Below are 22,740 nucleotides of genomic sequence, written 5' to 3'. Positions count from 1 at the left end.
TGTTTTGAAATAGAGTCTCACTCTGTTGCCAGGCTGGAGTGCAGTGGTCCAATGTTGGCCCACTGCAACCTCCGGCTCCCTGGTTCAAGCAATTCTCCTGCCTCAGCCTCCTGAGTAGCTGGGATTACAGGCAGGTGCCACCATGCCCAACTAATTTTTGTATTTTTAGTAGAGACGGGGTTCTACCATGTTGGCCAGATGGTCTTGATTTCCTGACCTCGTGATCCACCCGCCTTGACCTCCCAAAATACTGGGATTACAGGCGTGATTTTTTTTTTTTTTGAGACGGAGTCTCACTCTGTCGCTCAGGCTGGACTGTGAGTGTAGTGGTGCAATCTCGGCTCAACACAACCTCCACCTCCCAGGTTCAAGCAATTCTCCTGCCTCAGCCTCCTGAGTAGCTGGGACTACAGGTGCATGCTGCCATGCCCGGCTAATTTTTTTGTATTTTAGTAGACGTGGGGTTTCACCATGTTGCCCAGGCTGATTCTGAACTCCTGAGCTCAGGCAACATGCCTGCGTTGCTCTCCCTCCACACTTTAATTGATGTGATCGTCAAATGAAAAGACATGTGGCTTGAAACACGATGGTCTTTCAACACACTTTGGGAAAACTTCAGTTCCAATAATAGTAATCACATTGTGAATTTGCATAGCGTTCTATAATTTTAAAAGTACTTTCAGGAAAGGAAGACATTAGTTAGATCTGAATATTCCAGTCTGTAAAGATGGCTTAACTTTTAGCCCCCTTGTTGTTGGCTGATTAATTTCTCCTTGTTCTTTCGATATTGTGCTAAAATAGCATACTCTTGTGAAATAATAAGTAATTAATTTTCTCACATTGAAAAAAACTAACAGGGTAAACGTCATTTTGTGTTCATTTAAAAGACTTTTTAAAAGACATATTCCAAATGCTTTAGGGAACCTTGAAACAATGGAATTTTCATATCAAATGTATTTAATTTAATAACTCAGGTTAAGGATGGACTGTTTACTTCCTAAGCTCTGTTTTGATTTTCTTTTTCAGTTCACTGCATATGCAAACTACATCGTATAATAGACTATTTTTTAAATTTTTTGAAAATACAGAAACATAAAATACAGTACAGAAAAAGAAAATACAGTAAAGAAAAACGTAAGACGGTGGCTCAAGCCTGTAATCCCAGCACTTTGGGAGGCCGAGACGGGCGGATCACAAGGTCAGGAGATGGAGACCATCCTGGCGAACACAGTGAAACCCCGTCTCTACTAAAAAAATACAAAAAACTAGCCGGGCGAGGCGGCGGGCGCCTGTAGTCCCAGCTACTCGGGAGGCTGAGGCAGGAGAATGGCGTAAACCCGGGGGGGCGGAGCTTGCAGTGAGCTGAGATCCGGCCACTGCACCCCAGCCCGGGCGACAGAGCGAGACTCCGTCTCAAAAAAAAAAAAAAGAAAAGAAAAACGTAAGAAACAGTATGGCTTTACCAACCAGGACTGATTTTTACAGCATTTTGTAATAAAAAAGATAATGTTGAGGCTCCCTTTGTCTCACACTTCCCAAAGCATGTCTGTAGAAGTGGAAGTGCAGAAGGGGATTATCACTGTCCATCTGTTTTTCTGAAGTCACAATGCCTGTTGTGATGAGAGCTAAAGTAGAGCAAAGAGTCAAACTCTGAGAAAATGTCTCCTCCAGCATATTGCCAGTATGCTATTTGCCATTTTCTTAATCTTACCATGCCTATCTGAAAAATGAATACTTCAATATAAGCAAATGGTATAACTAACCAATAATAATCACTATTAGGCACTTCCTCAGCAAACATTTTATTCCCAAACTGGTACAAATGTCCTTATCACTTTGGAGAGGTTTACCACTACTAATGATTTTGCAGACTGTTTTCTGGGATAAGAAAAATACACATCATTCCTAATGGTATAGTGCCAGGGAAGCCACATAGAGACTGTAAGTATAATCTCCCCTGCAAGTAAGAAAACACTCAGCAAGTCCTATTTTTAAAAGGTAATGAGCTTATTTCTAAATTACTTTAAAGGGTAACTGTTTAAATGTTAACCTGGGTGCTAGCTCTCTCAGGGAAAGAAATAGGAAGATGAAACACAGGAACATTCCTAGAAATGAGTGTGTGACCTATGTGGTCCTTACAGTAAGTTATACTAATTCTAAATTTATGTTTATGTGTTGTGGCCCTAGTAAGCTGATATAACTTTTCCATTAAGTGGGCAGGTAGATTTCCTGTAGTACCCCCAATTGCCTGAAGAGGTTTATTGTTTTCTTGTGTTTCCATTACAACATAGAGACTAAGAGGGAATCCTCTGTGGTATTTTCACATAGGTTGTGAATCTTTTATCTGTAGGTTGTATTTGTATCTGAGAGGTGAATATTAATAGTCTCTTGGCAGCAGAATGACTTTCTTAAAAAAGGGGTTTCCCTGTGTATGGGTGGATTAACCTTTCAAAATACATGTTTCTACTTAAACCACTTAGTTACTGTTTGATTCAAAGAGTCATAAAGACAGGTCTCTGTATTAGACCTTGTAGTGCGCTTACCTAGACCTGAGAGGGACTTTCAGGATAGAACATGGTGAGTAACATAGTGTCCTGGGCCTTTACTTTCATTTCGCTTACTTACGAGAGTCGGCTGTAACTTAATTTCTTTTTAAAATGCATAAAGTTCTCATATTAGAAAGACATGTATAATTGATCAGAATCTCAGTAATATTAACAATTAAGATATGGTTTTATGTGTTCCCGGTGAGAAAAGATATAGAACTTGTTGTAAATGTAATAATGTATGCTGTTTCCTTTAAATTTTTTACTTTAGAGCTTTTATCAGTTGGCCCCTTTGTGCACATTAGATAGAATAAGCTTTGGAAATGACACATTTAACTATGTGAATGTTACTCTATTTGCTTTATTACTTCTAAAAATCCTATAAATAATAACTAAATGTAAGTACTTACACGAGTAATTATGCTTTCCCTCTTGGCATATTACAGGGTTGAACAATCTTGATTAAGCAATGAGCAGAGCCAGCATCCATTTAGTGTGTTCCTCTGCAGGGGACATTTTTCACCATGTTCTTCATGGTGCTAGAGAATCATGTCGATGGGGAGCATAAAACATTCTAAAAGAATGTATTTCTCAATATAAAGTTACCGGGCTCTTTTATTTAAATAGTCAAATTTCCCAAAGGAGATTGGAAAATAAACTTCCCTAGGAATAATTTAAGTGTGAGCAGTTAAACTATCCTGCAAGGAAGGTTCATTTTAACAGCGAGCAGTAGACAAAGGTAGACTAGATGCTTACAGGTGCAGTGCCGATATTTCTTGAATCTGATAACATTTGCTTTCTCGCTTAACCACAAACTCCCTGCTGTGAAATGCTGAGAACTTCGTTCTTCTTAGGAATCTTGATCAGTGGCCTGTGGCAGAGATTCCCAGAGTGTCCTTTCAAGTGGCACTGCATGCACAGACCTGTCCCCACAGTGGAAGGCCTGAATTGGGCCTTAACCTAATGAGCAAGAAGCAAATATTTGTGGAATGGATCAATGTTAACAAACTATGTTCAGATATGATCTTCTCAACTTTTTAAGTCTATTTTTTATATCAGAATTTTAATGAATTTTTAAAGTCTAGAAGGGAAAAAACATTATACCTTTTCATTTTCTCCTTTCCTTTTCACTCTGTCTCTCTTCCTTTGTGCCTCTGTTGCTTTCTCTCTGTCTTCCCTATGTGTACCTCTGCCTCTGTCTCTTTTCCTGTCACTCTCTGTCTCTGTCCCCCTTTGTCTGTTTCTGTTTCTCTCTTTTTTTGTCTTGATCTCTCACTGTGCCTCTGTTTTTCTGTCTCTCTCTCTTTCTGTCTCCCCTTCAGCTTGGTCCTACTGTCTCTCCAAGTATATATTTAATTATCATTGGCTTCCAGTACAATTCTCTCACTGAAATTTGTAGCCATTGTACAATTCCCCAATTTTAATGATATTAATGAGGCATGAATGAGGAAGAAATAAGACTTTTTAAATATGGGAAATAGACTGTTAAATACAATTCCTCCTGTTAAAGGAACCTAAAGCACATAGTCGTCAAAGAGACCTGCGGCACAGTGTAGAAGAGACAGGCAGAGTTCCTGTATATCTCATCAATCAAAGTCTCTGATTCATCAAAAGTCCTGGAGGCCTCCTTGTCCAGGTGGGGGGCAGAGGTGGAGAAGGTGTGAGGAGGGGAAGGCAAAGGTGCTTACTAAGTTTTTGGCCGACTAAATACTTCCTGCTGGATAAAACCTTAGAGCTCACTTTAACTGTTAACTTTCAAAAATTGCTCTTTAACACTTTACTCTTTAGCTCTTTTTCTAAACACTGCTTTCTTAGTAAGATCAGATAATGATGAATTATCAGAGGAACACCTATTAGTTATAGTTGACTCCCATCTGTTTGTGGTTGTGACAGTTTGGATCTTTCAAATATTTGTTTCATAAAGGATAAAGATCTTAGAACAAACAAACAAACAAACAAACAAACAAAAACCTCACTTTTCACATGTATGTCCACAAGTCTTAAAGAAAAAACCGAGAATAAAAAATGCCCTTCTAATGAAATTGCACAGAGCATGAATAAAAATCAATTATATTTGAAAACACGGCCAAGATTAAATATCTCCGTTGTTTTGAAACAAAGACACCATATGGGGGGAAATTATTCTAGTGGTTGCAAAGCACAATCCAAACAAATGAATCTCTTGATTAATCTAAGTATGTAAAAAACCTTGGATGACAGTCACAAGGGGCAGTTAGTACATAGTTAATAGATCATTGTGTAAGTAATAAAAATTAATCATTCTCTGCCTTTGCTAATCTGACATGTATGAATGCTGCAAGAAGAAAGGATATAGGATGTAATGTAGTATTAAGCAGTATAGTTAATAAAATACATTTGAAGGCAAATGATTCCTTTCTCAGTTTTCGATTACATCTTAAATTTCAAATATGGTGAAATGTTTCCTTTTGATGTGAATAAATATAGATATATAGATTACAGCCAGATGACTCTCAGACACAGTGTATAGCTGACACACTATATTCAGTATGCTGTTCAGTATGTTGTGACTTTTTTCAATATTAGAGAATACGTTGTCATTTTCCCCCAAACTCTTTACTTAGAAAGGTGTTCAAAAATCTTCTAGTAAGATAGGTCACATTTTCTAAATTATGAAAGGCAAAACAATTGTAGATATTAAAATAAAAGAAAAATTGTTCAGCTTAACTTTAAGCTATAAAAATCAAATTTTATTTATAATGAAAAGAAATACCTAAAATCATTTAATAGAAAAAAATGAGTAGAAAGATTATCAACTTTGAAGTGTTTAATGTAGACAAATTAGAACCTGCCTAAATATGGGTGAAAACAATAAGATGAATTTCTAATTAGAGAGTGTTCTGCCACTTGTTTAAAAGCAAGAAAAATATCAAAAAACATAACCATGAACATGAACATTAAGATATAATTAGTCGGCCGGGCGCGGTGGCTCAAGCCTGTAATCCCAGCACTTTGGGAGGCCGAGACGGGCGGATCACGAGGTCAGGAGATCGAGACCATCCTGGCTAACACGGTGAAACCCCGTCTCTACTAAAAATACAAAAAAAACTAGCCGGGCGAGGTGACGGGCGCCTGTAGTCCCAGCTACTCGGGAGGCTGAGGCAGGAGAATGGCGGGAACCCGGGAGGCGGAGCTTGCAGTGAGCTGAGATCCGGCCACTGCACTCCAGCCTGGGTGACAGAAAAAAACACCCTCCCTCTCCAAAAAAAAAAAAAAAAAAAAAAAAAAAAAAGATATAATTAGTCTGAGAGGATCTTGAGCTTTACAGGTAAAAGCCGAAGTGTGGATTCTGTATCGGAAATCCAGTGCTCAGGGATCAAGTCTCTCAAGTCTCATCTCAACTTTTCTTTTTCTTTCTTTCTTCTTTCTTTTTTCTTTTTCTTTTTTTTTTTTTTTTTTTTTTTTTTGAGACAGAGCCTTGCTCTGCTGCCCAGGCTAAAGTGCAGTAGCACGATCTCTGCTCACTACAACCTCTGTCTCCTGGGTTCAAGCAGTTCTCCTGTCTCAGCCTCCCAAGTAGCTGGGATTGCAGGCACCCACCACCACACCCAGCTACTTTTTGTCCTTTTGGTAGAGATGGGGTTTTGCCACATTGGCCAGGTTATCTCAAACTCCTGACCTCAGGTGATCCTCCTTCCTTGGCCTCCCAAAGTGCTGGCATCTCAACTTTTCATTATCAGCAGAGAGTACTAATTAAAATCACAGAGCTGAGATCAGTCGTTATTATTCATTACTATAATTGAACAGTCTTCCATTTATTTTCATTTGAGGAATTGAGACAGCATAGTTCTTTGTATTGATGCTTGTTAATCTGGGGATAATCACTGTCTAGCCTCGGGTGGTTAGATTTAGCACAACTGATTGATTTTAATAGTAATAATGTATGGTTTTTTGAAAGAATAGTTTCTGATATGGCTTCTATTGCTGAAAATTTGATGGAAATCAGAATTCATTATACTCTTTCCTTTTAGTTGCTAACGATCTGTTGACAGGAGTAGAAAAACTAGTATTACAATTATGCAGATACCTTCTGTGCTAATGGATAGGGAGGCTAAGAAAGTTGTTCAAGGACACAGCTCTGGCTTCTGCTCTTCATGCTCTGAATCTCATAAGGCAATGATGAAATGCATGTGTGATAATAAGGCATTTACCTTTTCTAGTTTCTGTGGAGCCTTGTAAGGTCTAAATAAATGTGGAGGAATTTAAATCTTGTTTGATATTTGAAACTCACTGGAAAGCACGTAGCAAAAGTGATTTTTTATAGGACATCAGTATTATTGTATGTTATTTTTTAAAACCATCTTTCAGCTACTTTACCATGGAAATAATGAGAGCGAATCCAGCATTAAAGTTTGAATTTTTTTTTTACAAGACCAGGTTTAAGTTTGGTCATTGCTTGCCAAGCTGCATTCAAAATTAATGTATAGTTATAAAACAAAATTTATTACTTCAGAACAAAATCCTGGTGTGCAAAGATTTCTGATAAATTGGCACAGGCTATCCTTTACTTCCCTTTCAAGCGGGTAAGCATCTGCCTGGAGGAACTGGTACAGTTAGCAGGAGGCTAAGGATAGGCCGAGGCTGGCACACCTGTAATGGATATGAAAGCGATCCATTCCTAGTTTCACCTGAAGCATATTCTCATAAAAACAAACACACCCTCAGCTCCACATTTTCATGATTTTCAGCAGAACAACCAACTTTAAAAAATAATAACATATATAATAACATTTATGTCCAATAAAAATCACTTTCTCTATAGGCTTTCCAGTAAGTTTTGAAGATTAAACAAAATTTAAATTCTCTCACATTTATTTGGAGCTTACTATTTGCCATGCAACACTAGAAAAGTCATCTTATAGGGCAACTGAGGTGGAAGTTGCTTGCAAATGCAGTATCTTGTTTAATCATTATGAACTTTTCTTTGAAGAAGGGAGGTATTATCCTTACTTTGCAGGTGAGTACATTGGGGCTCAGAGTGTTTAAATAATATGCCCAAAGACATACAGCTTGTTAAACGTGAGAGACAGATTGGAATCCACATCTTTTGACTCTAAACCCAATCATCCTTCCAAAACACGTTTGAAAAAGCGAATTTGTAATTTGGGGTGTTTTTATGAAATATATGAGTAGAAATCCACAATACAGGAATATTCCCAAATAGAGCTGAATAAAGACTCAGAACAAAGATATGCTCATTTTTCTGCAGAATGAAGGAATTCTACGGAAAACTAGATCCTCTTCACAGGGCAAAAATTTCACTAATATTTCACTAAGCCTCTAAGATGCATCAAGAGCAAGATAGCAATATTGCAAAATCCTAGGATGACCAGTTTTCATAACACTCAAGTATTAGGAGCACTCTTAGCTACTATGATGTACAATCTGTTCTCATATCAGAGCCGGTGATAGACATTCAGCGACAAGCAAATGTAGTGATAGCCCTGGTGACAGACAGAATCTTAGTCTCCTGACTCCTGGTTCAGGAAGTTTTTTAGTTTCAGTCCTCAAATGTCAGTTTTGCATGTAGAAGAAATGCAGGTGTCCTGATGTGATTGAGCTGTAGAGAATCTGTGGTAGCAGAAAACTTTATCACTATAAAACAAAAAGACTTCTTAGAAGGAAATAGATGATGAAAGTCCCCTTATTTGACACCTTTCTCAGAAATATGAAATGGAAAAAAAATAGTTACAGCTCTTTTGAGTAGTTCTTTCTTTTGGTTTAGCCAAACGATGTGTAGCCAAAAATCTTTTTCTTGTTCTCAATTTCTCTTGAGCCATTACTGTAAATGACAGTAGTGTGTAATTTTCCTTTCCTCCGATTTCTTCCACACTGTAATCAAAGGTCCTTAAGTACCTATTAGGTATAGGAATCTTATTTGCTAGAGGAAATAAATGAATTAAAATGTGTAACATATCTTTTTTTTGAATAGCATTAGCATATTCTTAAAAACATTGATCATTTGCCTCATTTTGCATAGAAATTATCTGAAATCTTTTATTGCTGTTTTAGCTTTGTGCTTGTAAATTTAGGTTAGTTTTATAGTCACGTGACCTGCTTTACTGTTCCTGTTTCTAGGCTAAGTGAATTCCTTTTCCTTTTTTTAATATTTATGGAGATAAAATGATGGATAGGGAGCTTTAAGGATAAAGCTTCTTGAACATACAAACTGGTTATTTTATATATTAAGAGTGATTTAGACTGAATATTAAAGATATTATTAGAAAAACATAACCAAGATTTTATACTAAAAATGTTATAGTTCATTACATCTCTTTCTTACCAATAATAGCAAGGATCTCAAAAAGGTTATCCATTATCATCCACATATTGGCAACAAGTATCTCAAGCTTTGGAAATTACAAAAAGCCATGAGAATTGCTAATAGTAAACCATAACTTTTTAAAGAGCATTGGATTTTATTTGTTCACATTGATTTTTTTTAATAGAATTTTAATACCTTTGGGGAGGATATTTCTTCACTTACTCACCACAGCCCCTACCACCACTTGTCACCAATTTATGTCAGCTTCCTGACTCTGCAGGCATTTTCCCACTCTTGACTGAATCTATTGCTCTTTTTCATCCCCTACTCAGTCAAATCACAGCAGGAACAAATCCATTCGTTCCGTAAAACACACAGACTGGCACTCAAGGCATGCTGAATGCTCACAGCTAAGGACATTCACTTATTTCTGACTCTAAAAGTTAAGTGGTACATTTACCTAGGATCATCTTTGTTTATTCCCCCACGCTATTTATGACAATTTTACTTTTTTGCCATTACATATTTAAATAAAATGTATATAAGCCGATAATAGATGAGTACCAAAAGGTTAACAAAACATTGTTTCAATACAAGCTAGTTTTAGCATCTTGGAAACATCTAGTAAAGGTTAAGTTATCAAATTTGAATTGGATATTGGTGAGGGTGAATACAAAAAAAAGTAGTTAATTATCATAAAAACCTAAAAGCAGTATGTTTTCAGATTGTTTTGTGTCTTAAAATTTTTTCTCCTTTGTAAAGAAACCAAAACTAGAATTCACCGAGGATTTATTATGGGCCAGAAGACACATGTGGACAACCATTAATAGATCTCTCCTTAGAAAACAGCGCTTAGCAATGATGTTCACCTATGTATTTTCAGTGACATTAAATTAATATGGTATTAATGTATCATTCTTCATGAGTCCCAGCTTTAACCAATATTTTGATTAACTGACTGCCTACCTGTAGGTCTCTTATGTGATCAATAAGGAAGATTTCATGTATTCTTAAATGGTATAATGTCATTTCTAAAAAATTAATATAAGTGCTTTTATATCTGTAAGCATGTGAATGTACATATATATGGTTTTCAGTCTATTACTTTATAGATTCTTCATTACTTATTATATATGGATACAAGGATAGTAATTTTCATGATGGTTTAGTACCTGATGAGAACATTTCATCCTAAATGGATTGAACCCGGTTAACATTTAACGTTAATTTAGTAAAGATAGTAAAATGAAACAGTTTCCAGGTAGGTGTTATGAGTTGTAAATTGCATGACCCAGAAAGAAACACATTTTATATAAATAAATATGCCTTGTCAGCTTCTATCCTTTCTACCTTAAGTAAAGTTTTCATGCCTTTGATTGTATGTAAATTTAGACACCTCTCAATGTGTAACATAGACTTGACCAACATAAATGTAAACAATAGTACAATAATTCATTGGTAATTTTTAATATAACATTCTCAAGGTCTGTAAAACCTATTTGAGCAAACTTTGACTATCACAGGTAGTACTAACATCTTGCCCTTGAATCTGACTTTAAAAATCCAAATATTTTAAAAGCTGTCACTAGAAATGTCAAAAAGCTCATAAAACTTTGTTTACTTCCAAAAGTAAGTTTATCTTCAAAGTTGGGTTATTTTGGGACTATGGGTTGTGTAAACTTCTGCTTAAACAATCAATAGCTTATGATTTTCACTGATGTGCTGAAATGCATCCAAGAATAGAGAACATCTTTTGGCTAAGTTAAACAGAAAGCAACAGCTGCTTCTTTAGCAGTATAGGAATTTCTAAAAAAGGAGGAAAAGGACGAGTAGGGAGGAGAAAGCAGAAGTAATCAAATGATGGAAACAAAGACATGTGTTTGCTTTTAGCTTGAGAGGATGCTCAGTCAGTTGGGTACTCTTACTTCTATGGGTTTTTTCTTTGTTTGTTTGTTTGTTTGTTTGTTTTTGAGACGGAGTTTCAGTCTCGTTGCCCAGACTGGAGAGCAATGGCGTGATCTCAGCTCACTGCAACCTCTGCCTCCCAGGTTCAAGTGATTCTCCTGCCTCAGCCTCCCGAGTAGCTGGGATTACAAGTGCACACCACCACATCCAGCTAATTTTTGTAGTTTTAGTAGAGTTGGGGTTTCTCCATTTTGGTCAGGCTGGTTGAAATCCTGACCTCAGGTGATCCACCAGCCTCGGCCTCCCAAAGTTCTGGGATTACAGGCGTGAGCCACTACGCCTGGCCACTTCTATGGTTTTTAATTGTAAATCTTTTTGTTCTCTGAAATTATATGTGGCTGTAGCTAGGGAAAGTAGTGCACACCTGTAGTCCCAACTACTCAGGAGCCTGAGGGAGGAGAATTGCTTGATCCCAGGAGTTCAGAACTATGATGCACTATAATGGTGCCTGTGAACAACCACTGAACTCCAGCTTGGGCAATATAGTGAGACATTGTCTCAAAAGAAAGAGACAGAGAGAGAGAGAGAGAGAGAGGGAGAAGAAGAGGGACAGGGAGAAGGAGGAAGGAAGGGAGGGAGGGAGGAAGGAAGGGAGGGAGGGAAGAAGAAAGGAAAGAAGGAAAGCAGGAAGGAAGGAAGTAAGGAAGGAAAATAAACTATTGGAAATTAAAATTATGCCCGGGATATTGACTTTTCTGATTATCACTGGTTAATATTTTACTTCCTGGATAGAATAATAACAAATGTAAAATTCTAGCCTAGGAAAAGGTAATTTATGAAGGGGAAGTACAATGTTCAGTAAACTAATTAATGTCTTTGAGACAATTTCCATCTTGTCTGTTTCCAGTGCCTCCAAGATATTATTTGTCAATTTTAAACTGTACAATATTAAGTCTGGAGATTTCCTTTGGCACATGCTATTTTTGGGGTGTTTACCACCACAGTTCAAATAATACAATGCCATTGCCTAAGAAATATAGTTTTATGAGGTTGTATCTGTAATGTAAAAATTTTGTAGGTTTGTTTTAAAATATATTAGTATTAAAATAGATCAGTATCTAATTTTATTTTATTTCAAACTTAAAATTTCATCTGTATAATTTTCAATTATGGAACAACAATAGAAGATCGTGACTACAGGTCAGATGGTTTGGTGTCTAATCCTAGATCAGTCATTAATTAGCCAAGTCATTTGTTTTCTCTGGACTTCTGTTTCCTCTATTGTAAAATGATGGCATTATAATTCTTAGCGTGTTCTCCACAGTGTCAGATTCTACAATTCCCTGATACTCTAAGACTCCATGTGTAATTTCACATATGCTTGGAAATTAGCATTTTAAAGGTAATTTTTGAAATAGTGAAAGAATATAAGACAGTTTAAAAACCTTACTATAAATTTGTTTATTAATTAAATATTTAAGACTTCATGTTTCAGAAATGAGCACTTACTGCAGTCACTCTATCAGATGGCTATCACTTGGTTTCCTCTTCAACATATTTGCAGAATTGTGTAATATCTCCAGCGTGCCATATAAACAAGATGCGCAGTTGTGCAATTTTGCATATTTAAAAGATAGCTGTACTAGTTGGTGGTCCAATTCCTTCCACAGTCCGGAAAGGCATTTGCTTTCATCTAGTAACTAGCTACCATGGTGGTAACAGATGATTTTTAAACAGCTGTCACAAGCTGAAAACAACACAAAACAAAACAAAAAGCCACCCTCCCACACTATGTACAGCCAGCTTGCCAATAGCTGAAATGAATCTTTCCTGGAGCATTTTAACAAACCTTTTTTTCTTTTGTGGTGGTTGTTACAATTAAACAGAGAGGCATGAAACTCAGACAAACTGGCTTCATGTTTCCCATGTGCCTAACTCCTAAATGTTCTAACGGGGTCACAGCAATTGGTGGTTTCCAGATGCATTTAAAATGTGTTCATTGCCTGCAGGAATTGGCTTTTAAAGCATACACAAATCTTCAAATTCTTCAATCTCAAGATTCTACTGTAAGTCCCATGAGGTACTATGTAGTCTGTATAATGTTTGTCCACAGTTTGGTGCTTAAGTTGCACCAAACTTAAGTGCAACTTAATAATAAATTTTAAAAATGAGAAACAAATTCTGTCACAAGTAGTTTCTTTTCTCTCTTTTTTTCATTGTCCCATTACCACTTCCCTTGTTACCCTGAAAATCATAGAAATAATCAGTAACTCCTATTGGAGAAAAAGCTGTCATGAGCATTCTTCCTAGAAGAAAGCTGCTGGCGTCCTGGGGTCAGTAGGCACTCCTGGATAACTCATTCCTAGACTGGGGTTAATTAAACTACAAACATGTCAGTCTGACAACTTTAACCGTTCATGCTGTGTGTATTAGAATGTCTAGCTTTCTTTTACTTGCTCCTGGACAATTTCTCCCTGTCATGAGATTCTTCCTTAACTCACTGAGCCTGTGTTTACACCCAGTGTTTTACCTTTCATTGAAACTAGGCAGAAGGCAGGCTTGTGGTCTGTCTTCTCACGTCTGGCAGGGCTGAAAACAAGACATGAGAATAAAAACATGGCTTTTGATGAAAAATGCATTTAACAGGTGGTTTTCTCCTTCGGTGACTGACATAGTTAACTTCCCTTGAGGTACATCTGAGACTCATGTCCTTCATATTTTTTTCTTTTAGATTCCTTGTGGACGGCTCATAAACAAAAATGAGAAACAGGACGATAAACTGGTAATGTTCACCAATCAGTCTGAAGATTCTGAAAGGTAATAACAGTTTATTTGGAGATTATATGCTTCTGATACTAATATTCTAATTAGAGCACTTCTGCTTTGCAACAATGATAGTGTATTAAGAGTAGAAGAGAAGCTGTCTGGATGGAGCTATATAGAATAGAAAAGGAAAAGATGACGGGTCACAGTACGCCTATCTATCTGAACATATTTTCTTTTATTGCTATCCACAGGGCAAAAGACATAGTAGGTTATGAAGATTACTTGATTTTTAACATATCTGTAAATTTCCATTGACAAGCCTTGGTAGATGGTTTCTCTGTAATTGCACAAATTTGTCTCTAGGAAACAACTGTATTCCACCAGTAAGGTGAAGGGGTAGCTTTATCTTTTCTCCTGATTTGCTTAATCCTTAGCTCACCTGAAGGAGTGTGAGAAGTTTACTAAGTTCCTTATGAAAAAAAATCCCTTACTTAGGCACTTTCCACATTCTATCAATCTTTCAATTTTTTTTTTTAAAGCCTCATTCTATTTGTTGGTTCGTAGAGTTATTCCTTTTTTTTTTTTTTCTCAAATGTGGCACCTTTTATGTGCAAGACATTGTGCTTGCTCCTTGCAGAAGAGGAATCAGATTCAGACCCTGTCCTCAAGCTGCTTGAAGTTTAGAAGTGAAAAGTCATGCAGATGCCTAAGCATCGTATATGGTAGGATGTTCTGCCCCATGAAAGAGGCACAGATAAACTGTTCTTAGAAATTGGAGGAGGCCGGGTGCGGTGGCTCAAGCCTGTAATCCCAGTACTTTGGGAGGCCAAGACGGGCAGATCACGAGGTCAGGAGATCGAGACCATCCTGGCTAATCTGGTGAAATCCCGTCTCTACTAAAAAATACAAAAAAAAAAAAAAAAAAAAAAAAAACTAGCTGAGCGAGGTGGCAGGCGCCTATAGTCCCAGCTACTGGGGAGACTGAGGCAGGAGAATGGCATAAACCCGGGAGGCGGAGCTTGCAGTGAGCCAAGATCCAGCCACTGCACTCCAGCCTGGGCGACAGAGCGAGACTCCGTCTCAAAAAAAAAAAAAAAAGAAAAAAGAAAAAAAAGAAATCGGAGGAAAGTGAGATTTCCAGAGATTGGGATAGAAATACACGAAGTGGTTTAACCTAATTTCTGACAAAGAGAAACTGAGGAGAAAGATGGAAAAACAGAAGGAAAGGCTATTCCAAGCTGAAGGCAGAATGTGTGCAAAGATGTGGTGGTAGGAAAGTCATGTATTTGTGTCTGGATCAACTAACGGTTTGTTTTGGCTTCCACAGGTGGTGTGTAGTGAAAAGGAAACTCAGTTGATACTCTCTCCTGAGTGAGAGACTAAATAGCTGAGAATTTATTCTACAGGCCAATATTTCTGTTTATAAAGACAAAACTTCTATTTTGTGATACCTTTCGAGTGAAAGATAATTTAAATATATAATAATAATTAAGTTTTTAGGCCAGTGGTTCTTAAACTAGAGTTCTCAGATCCTGTGTGTCTGGAGTCATATTCTCAGATTGTCTATGAGAATCTTTTCATTAAAAGAGGCCCGTCTGTACTTTCAATACGAAAATCATGACTGGACAAGGGGTAACATTAAGAATTTTGAACCAAGGATTTCCAATAGGCTACTCTAGCAATAGTGTTAAAAATTAATTGGAAAGGGAAAAGATCTGAAGTTCAAATAAATATAGAAATATTGATTTCTCCCATTCACCTCAATTACATTCAGTATCTTTAACAAGCATTTTAGCCTTTAATTGTATATAATTTAGCATTTTCCTGTGCAATATACTTTATTATTCTATAACTGTGCTGGGTGTGTAAGTCTCTCCTTGTCAATATGATTTTACCTACCTCAACGGAAAGACTTGACATGCAGCAGAATATTCCCCCCAAAGACTGTGGGTCTACAATAAGCATTGATCTATTTTATATACATTTTAATAAAATATTAGTAAAATTGAAATTTACATCACAGGAGTCATTTGATAATGAAGTTATTATATTGACAACCTCTAAGATGCTATAGGCATTACAGAAACAAAAAATATATGATGTAATGTTGAACAACTTCTACGAAAGATGATACCCATCCTCCTTTGGTAGCAGAAGCATATGCTTGGCAAAATTTCACCATGTAGAAAAGGAAGAAAGGAAGGGAGGAATAAAGAAAGGAAGGGAGAAACCTATTATTTCTAAGAGGTAGGGGCTATCCTTACCCCACCACCTCTCCACATGCGCAAGCCATTTCCTTCCACATGGAGAATTCTGAGGACTTTGTGTGAGCTCCTGAGTCCCATTCTCTTGCCTCCTCTCCACAGCCAGCAATGCATTTTACTGTTTAGTTCTATTTACCGATGATGAAAATTATGTAGAATTTAGTAGCTAACGTTTTTTCTAAAGTGATTAAAATTTTGTATTTTGAATAGAGAGGGTTAGGTTCTTTGATAGTAATCTAAAATGTTCAGAAGATGTTTTTCAACTTGCCTTCTAGGGTGTATATACCCGGAAGTGCAGAAAGAAGGATAAGGGATGAGGCAGTGAGGCAGTGGCCACGGTCCATGTCTTTGCCTGAGGGAAGTGGGAAAGAAGAATAAAGAAGAGAGGTGAGAGCAAACAGGGCAGGAAGAGAATAGTGAGCGCCTGAGTCATCTTTCCCTCTGTCACTCCTGAACTGACTCCTTCCTCAATGAAGTGCTTTAGGGCCTACATATTGATATTATGGTTGACACCAGGCTTCCTTTCAAAGGAGTGGAAGAAATAATTTTGATTGTCAGTGTGGGGGATTATCAAAGTAAACATGGTGTTTTATAGTTTTTATATTTCCCTTTAACACAGTTTTGAAACATATTGTTATTATAAAAGCAATCCCTCTCAACATGTGTGATCCTGGGGTCATCCTTTTTTCGAAGTACTCTTGTAATACCAGTTCTTCATTTTAATTTTTCTAAAGCAGATGCTTTCCTGTCCTAACAATTATTGTAAGAAGAATGTCTTTTTTTTAAAAAAAAAGGATCATGCATTCAGAAAATTATAATTATAACGTTGCAAGAAAAACTACTATGATTCATTTTAGCCTGAAGTAGAGCTCATCTCAGAAGAATGAGATGAATTTGTGTTCTCATGAAGTAACCCTTTTACCTGGCATTAAACTCATTCACAACTGCAGTCATTGAACCTAATATTAAACAGGATCTAATGCCATCCATTTTTCATGCCTTCTGGTAACAATGTAGTGGATTTCAGATGCACTTAAGGAGCTCTGTGTCTTTCTTCATATTCAAATCATTCAAATGTCTTTATGTAAAGCATTGGTGGACATTAAGAAAATTAAACAATACTTTTGTCTTTTTTTCTCCATGTGAGTAGCATACTCTCTTCCAGATGCAACACTGAGCAGCCAAACAGCTGCTGGCTATTAAAAGTCCCTTAAAGCTCTATTTTTTTTTTTTTTTTTTTGTCTCATAAAAGGAAGAGAAGTGTAGGAATGTTTATGGGGTGACAGGCAGATGTTTTACTTGTACTATGTATGTGGTAAACGAAAACTAAAATGATCTCTTTTATAATATCATCGGCATTTCTACAATTCTTTTGGCCTCTTTATTTTTAACCCCCTTCTTACCTGACTCTAAATTAAACTGTTCTGGAAAGGCAGAAGAAAGAACCATTTATGCAGCTACTGTAAGTTAAGGTTATCTCACACCTTTTCATAAAGACAGACATCCCTGAAAATGAAAATGTATCTTCTGTCCATTCATATTGTTTTGTTAGGTAGAAGAGAGCCTTATAGTTTGAAGAGCTAAATAAAAGTATTTTTATTTTCACTAAATAAGCAGCAACACTGATGAATAAGTATTTTTTAATGACACACAAAACATCACAGACCAATCATAATTTTTTTCATAAATTTTACTAATTTATTTATTTGCAGTTCAAATTTGTTAGTTTTCCAGAAATTGCATCTCTTCAAACTGATAAACATCAAAGTCCCATTGGGTCTCTGGACAATAGACTAAGTTTCTTCTCTTTCCACATTAAGAAAGCAGTCTCTCAATCTTATTTATTTATGTGTAGTATATTAGATGAAATTACATTTTATTGGATGGACACATTCACAGAGATTTGAGACAAGGAGCTTTGGGACAACTTGTGCTTTGAGCCAGGCTCATAAAGCACATTTCAGAAAAACCTCTTCCATGCAAACAACGCCCATGGGATAAACACAGATTTCCATATTCTGAGGCCTACCTTATACAGAAGGTCCAAGAAGATATTTAGAGTATACCTTTTGTTCTGTCTGCCTTTAATACTTTATGCTTGCATACACTCTTGGATTCAATGTAGAAAACACTTGTAAGCCTATTACTGTATGCTAGAAAGTGTTTGGGAGATGTTGTTGAAAAGAATACCAAATTAGAATTTTCCCAAGAATCAACTTAGCATTTTTCTGGGAAGTACTGGTACCAGCATAAAATTTGTGTGTCTAGAGACAGGAAATCACCCAGCTTTTACCTCAGTGGAAATGTCTTTGATAAAAGCTGTGGTGGCACGGAGCTTGCTTGGAGGTCCGTACGAGGCCCCAGGCAGGCCACAGACAACCTGCAGCCAGCTGAATGAATTTTAAGTCTGTCCTTTCTGTGGGTGGCAACTCTAAGGACTTGGCTCTCTTTTTGCAGAAGGCTTCAGAGTTTGTGCTGAAGCCATCTCCTCCGAGTTGATAATTCAATATACAGACCCTCCATGGCAGTACATTCCATTTCTGTGGCTTAAATTTGAAGCAGTTTCAAAGCCAGTTAATATAATAGAAGGTATTGCGTTAGCAAAATTCTAGTTTTCAGGGCAATTTGGAAATAACAAATTCACAACTCTCTCTGCTACTCTGACAGGAATTTGTGTAAATGTACTAAGTGAAGAAATAATGGGAAAAATGAAGAGACTAGAGTTTGGAAAATTCAATTTGGCTTTGGTTTGAATCTTTTTGTTTTTATTCCTTCACATAAATTGAAAATTTAAATGTAATACCCTCAGTGAGTTGGGTTTTCATCTCTCATGGGCTTCCACTTGGGATACAACTTATGTCTCTATTCAAATATAAGTTTAGAGAGTAGGCAGGTTATATTGAAGATTTGTTTCAAATACCTTTTTATTCCTCTTTTTAGTATTTTATATCATTTGTTAGTATTTATATTGACATAAGACTCTAGCTGTCACTTCATATTCTAAATATTCTGCTCTGTTAGTTAAATTGTATAATAATTATTTAAATCACACATCACCTCTCTTTCCAAGCCAAATGAACTAGAGAATCATTTTTCAGTTTCACATCTAGGAAACATTTCTATGCCAAGGGCATTTCTGCTTTCCAAGCCTAGTTATTTTCATTGTTCTAACCATAGAAATTCCTTTATTTTCTTTATATTACCAGATCAGGGTTTTCAATTATGACAGAAAATACCAGCGTACTAAAATGCAAAATAATATTTATTTTAAGATCCAAACCATTTGATGATTTCTCTTTTTCGTTTCATTTTTTGCTGTGCTACATCATACTTTATTTCAGAACACAACAGTGGGGCTGAATTGTGTCCCCCTAAATTCACATGATGAACTCCTAACCCCCAGTGTGACTACATTTGGAGATAGGGCCCTTAGGAAGTAATTAAGGTTAAGTGAAGTCATAAGAGTGGGGTTCTGGTACAATAGGATTGGTGACCTCACAAAAAGAGACCAGAGAGCTTGCTGTCTCTCTCCACATGTGCACAAAGAAGACGTCATTTGAGCACACTGCAAGCCTTGAAAAGAGGCCTTAGAATGAAACCTACCTGTTCACAAACTTCCTAGCCTTCAGAACTATGAGAAATAAATACCTGCTGTTTACACCCAGTCTATGCTGTTTCCTTATGGCAACTCAAGAAGACTAAGACACCTATTTGTGCTACAGGTACTTAATAAGGATTTTATTTGCTTTTCTTATTGATCTATAATGATTTCAGAGACTGTGTGAAGAAATTGGGCTTAAGTGGCTATTAATATCTAATAGGCATCTGGAAGTCCAGGCAATATATTAGAAGATATTCCCTTAGGGGACCACCAATACTTCTATTATTTAAGATATCATTACTAAACCTGGTGCAATTTCAGGCTATTAAAAAATGTTGCAGAGAACAAGGACTTATTTTATCTCTATGTAATAGTAATTTTTCCTTTCTTTATTATAAATTATAATTCATTAAAGGATGGTGAAATACCTTTTCATCTGTGGGCTCAGGGTACCTCACACCTACCCTTTTGAGCAAAGCTGATAGCAAAAGTTCTTATTTATTTAGAAGTGAGGAGTATCCACTATCTCAATGACACCATTTAAAATCAGCATAGTGGTTAATAGTGTGGTTTCTTGAATCAGACTCCCTGAGTTCAAATCACACTTCTTAGGTAAGTCATTTAATCTAAAGCCTTAAAAATACTTCAAATTTTAACAATTTTCTCTTTTATTAGAAGCACTCATGTAAAATTCAGCAAAACTCTATACATTACCAAAAAAATGTGCCACCAACTAGTTTTCTATAGTAAGAAATATACTATAAGAAGTACCTAGAATAGTTCTTGGCCTGTAGTAAACCTCAATAAATATTTGTTGAGTGAGTGAATAAAAGTTGCATAACTAAAATGATCAATAAAACATCAATAAAATAATATAATGGATATTTATCTCTTTCTATTTGGAATAAAAAAGTAGAAGATCTTGAATCTTCTGTATTTGTTTAATGGAGCTTCACAGGTACATACATGTGTGGTATTTGTCATAACTTTATTGGCCTGAGTTTACAAGGCTAATCTGGAGCCTAATTATTTCCCCTGGGTTCACTATTCCTTCTAGGAATAATGCTGCTTGCTTGAGTTCATTTAAGCATCCATTATACCCAGTGTGACTTCTTTTTTCTGACCACAAATGCGTAGTTTTTTCCCCCAACTCTCCATGCCAACTATGTGTCCAATAATTCAATTCAATGTTGACACTACCAGAAGTTAGTACAGACCCCACAGGTTAAGGCCTCAGTCCCACAAGACTGCCCGCACTTCAGAGGCCAGTTACAAGTCCAGTGACCACCCATACTTCTGACCAACATGCTACAAATTCAGAGGTTACCACAACCCCATCCTCAGGTTTGGTAATTCATGAGAAGGACTCACAGAACTCAGGAAACACATGTTGCCAGTTTATTATTAAGATACAACTCAGGAACAGCCAGATGAAAAGAATCCAAAGGGTGAAGCATGGAGATGCTGTCACACAGCATCCTCGCCCTTAACAAACCTGCCATCCTCCCAGCACATCAATGTGTTACCAACCAGGAAGCTTTCCAAATTTCTTTGCTCAAGAGTATTTATATCCATACAGAACCCAGTAGACTTAAGTTTTTTTTTTAAAGAGTATTTACATCCCAATGTCCAGCTACCTCCCCTTCCTGGAGATTGGGGAATGGGGCTGAAAGTTCCCACCTTCTAATCACAAATTTGGTCTTTCTGGCACCCTGACAGACTTCATTAGCATAAACTTAGGTGTGGTCCAGAGGACTGTATATTTAAAATAACAAGACACAGTCATTCCTATCACTTAAGAAATTCCAAGGATATCAGAAGCTCTGTGCCAGGAACCAGAGACAAAGAGTATATTTTTTATTATACCACACCCACTTGTAACAGCCCAATGGATTCTCCTTGCCTGTTGCCTAGACAAAGCCAATTTATCAAGACAGAGGAATTGTAATAAAGAAAGCATTTATTTCACACATAGCCAGCTGAATGAGAGACCAGTTTTACCCTTACTCAAATCAGTCTCCCTGAAAATTCAGGGATCAGGGCTAAGGATAATCTGATGAGCAGGGGATTGGGACGTGGGTAGTGCTGATTGGTTAGGTTGGAGATGAAATCATAGGGATTTGAAGCTGCCCTCTTGTGCTGAGTCAGTTCCTGGGTGGGGTCCACAAGACCAGATGAATCAGTTTATTGATCTGGGTGGCACCAGCTGACGCATTTAGTTCAGGGTCTGTAAAATATCTCCTCTTGGGTTTTACAATGGTGATGCTATCCCTAGGAGCAACTGGGGAGGTTTCAAATCTTGATGTCTCTGGCTGCATGACTCCTAAACCATAATTTCTAATTTAGTGGATAATTTATTAGTCCTATAGAGGCACTCTGGTCCCCAGGTAGAAGGGGGTTTGTTTTGGGAAAGGGTTGTATGTTAGTTCATTTTCATGCTGCTGATAAAGACATACCTGAGACTGGGAAGAAAAAGAAGTTTAATTGGACTTACAGTTCCACATGGCTGGAGAGGCCTCAGAATCATGGCGGGAGGTAAAAGGCACTTATTACATGGCAGCGGCAAGAGAAAATGAGGAAGATGCAAAAGCGGAAATCCCTGATAAAACCATCAGATTTCATGACACTTATTTACTACCACAAGAACAGTATGGGGGAAACCACCCCCATCATTCAAACTATGTCCTACTGGGACGCTACCATAAGACATGGGAATTATGGGAGTACAATTCAAGGTAAGAGTTGGGTGGGGACACAGCCAAACCATATCAGGTTGTTATCATCTTTGTTTCAAAGTTAAACTATAAACTAAGTTCTTCCCAAAGTTAGTTTGGCCTATATCCAGGAGTGAACAAGGTCAGCTTGCAGGTTAGAAGCAAGATGGAGTCAGTTAGGTCAGATCTCTTTCACTGTCATAGATTTCTCAGTTATAATTTTTGTAAAGGCAGTTTCAAATTTTTGGTCTTCTTGTCTAAATTGCCCGCCTCTGTGTGGTTGCCATGCCCAAATCTGCAGGCTGGTTGTTTTTATTAACTAATACCTTAAGTCAATGTTAAAGTAGTTAAGTAAAGCATCTAAACATCACTGAAATTATGAAATAATACAGAGAGTAAGATTTAAAGATATATAGCATCTACATAGACTTTATTGCCTAATCCATTAACATACAGCTATTATAAATCATTCATTGACATATCCTGGTTTCTACGAAACTTTAATAGATTTAAACTTAATGGAATTTTCTTGATTTTCCTGGGACTTGTTAGTTGCTCTTTTAAATTTAGAAGTTTCTGCTTTACAACTGTCAACGCTTAATGTCTATTTTATGCTTTGAGGTAAAATACGTCATTGATC

At 36.9% G+C, this 22,740-nt stretch overlaps 1 protein-coding gene across 3 annotated transcripts in view; it reads left to right on the top strand.

Annotated features, from left to right (window-relative positions):
* Window positions 1-2,495: 2,495 nt before the first annotated feature.
* The window catches only part of TNIP3 (TNFAIP3 interacting protein 3), a 96,144-nt gene continuing 75,899 nt past the window's right edge, over window positions 2,496-22,740 (top strand). For 2 of the 3 annotated variants that reach the window (XM_025385971.1, XM_025385970.1), the window contains exons 1-2: window positions 2,496-2,577; window positions 13,487-13,572. In XM_025385971.1, the coding sequence (XP_025241756.1) occupies window positions 2,575-2,577; window positions 13,487-13,572 (89 nt within the window). In that variant the 5' untranslated portion in view covers window positions 2,496-2,574. Of the gene's footprint in view, window positions 2,578-13,359; window positions 13,402-13,486; window positions 13,573-22,740 lie in introns of those variants that run through there. The other variant, XM_025385972.1, reaches the window with a different exon arrangement.

The sequence above is a fragment of the Theropithecus gelada genome, chromosome 5 (genome assembly GCF_003255815.1).
Source record: "Theropithecus gelada isolate Dixy chromosome 5, Tgel_1.0, whole genome shotgun sequence".
NCBI classification, from domain to species: Eukaryota; Metazoa; Chordata; class Mammalia; order Primates; family Cercopithecidae; genus Theropithecus; species Theropithecus gelada.
Note: the sequence above shows the minus strand (reverse complement) of the source record. Positions and strands in the feature narration are given on the sequence as shown.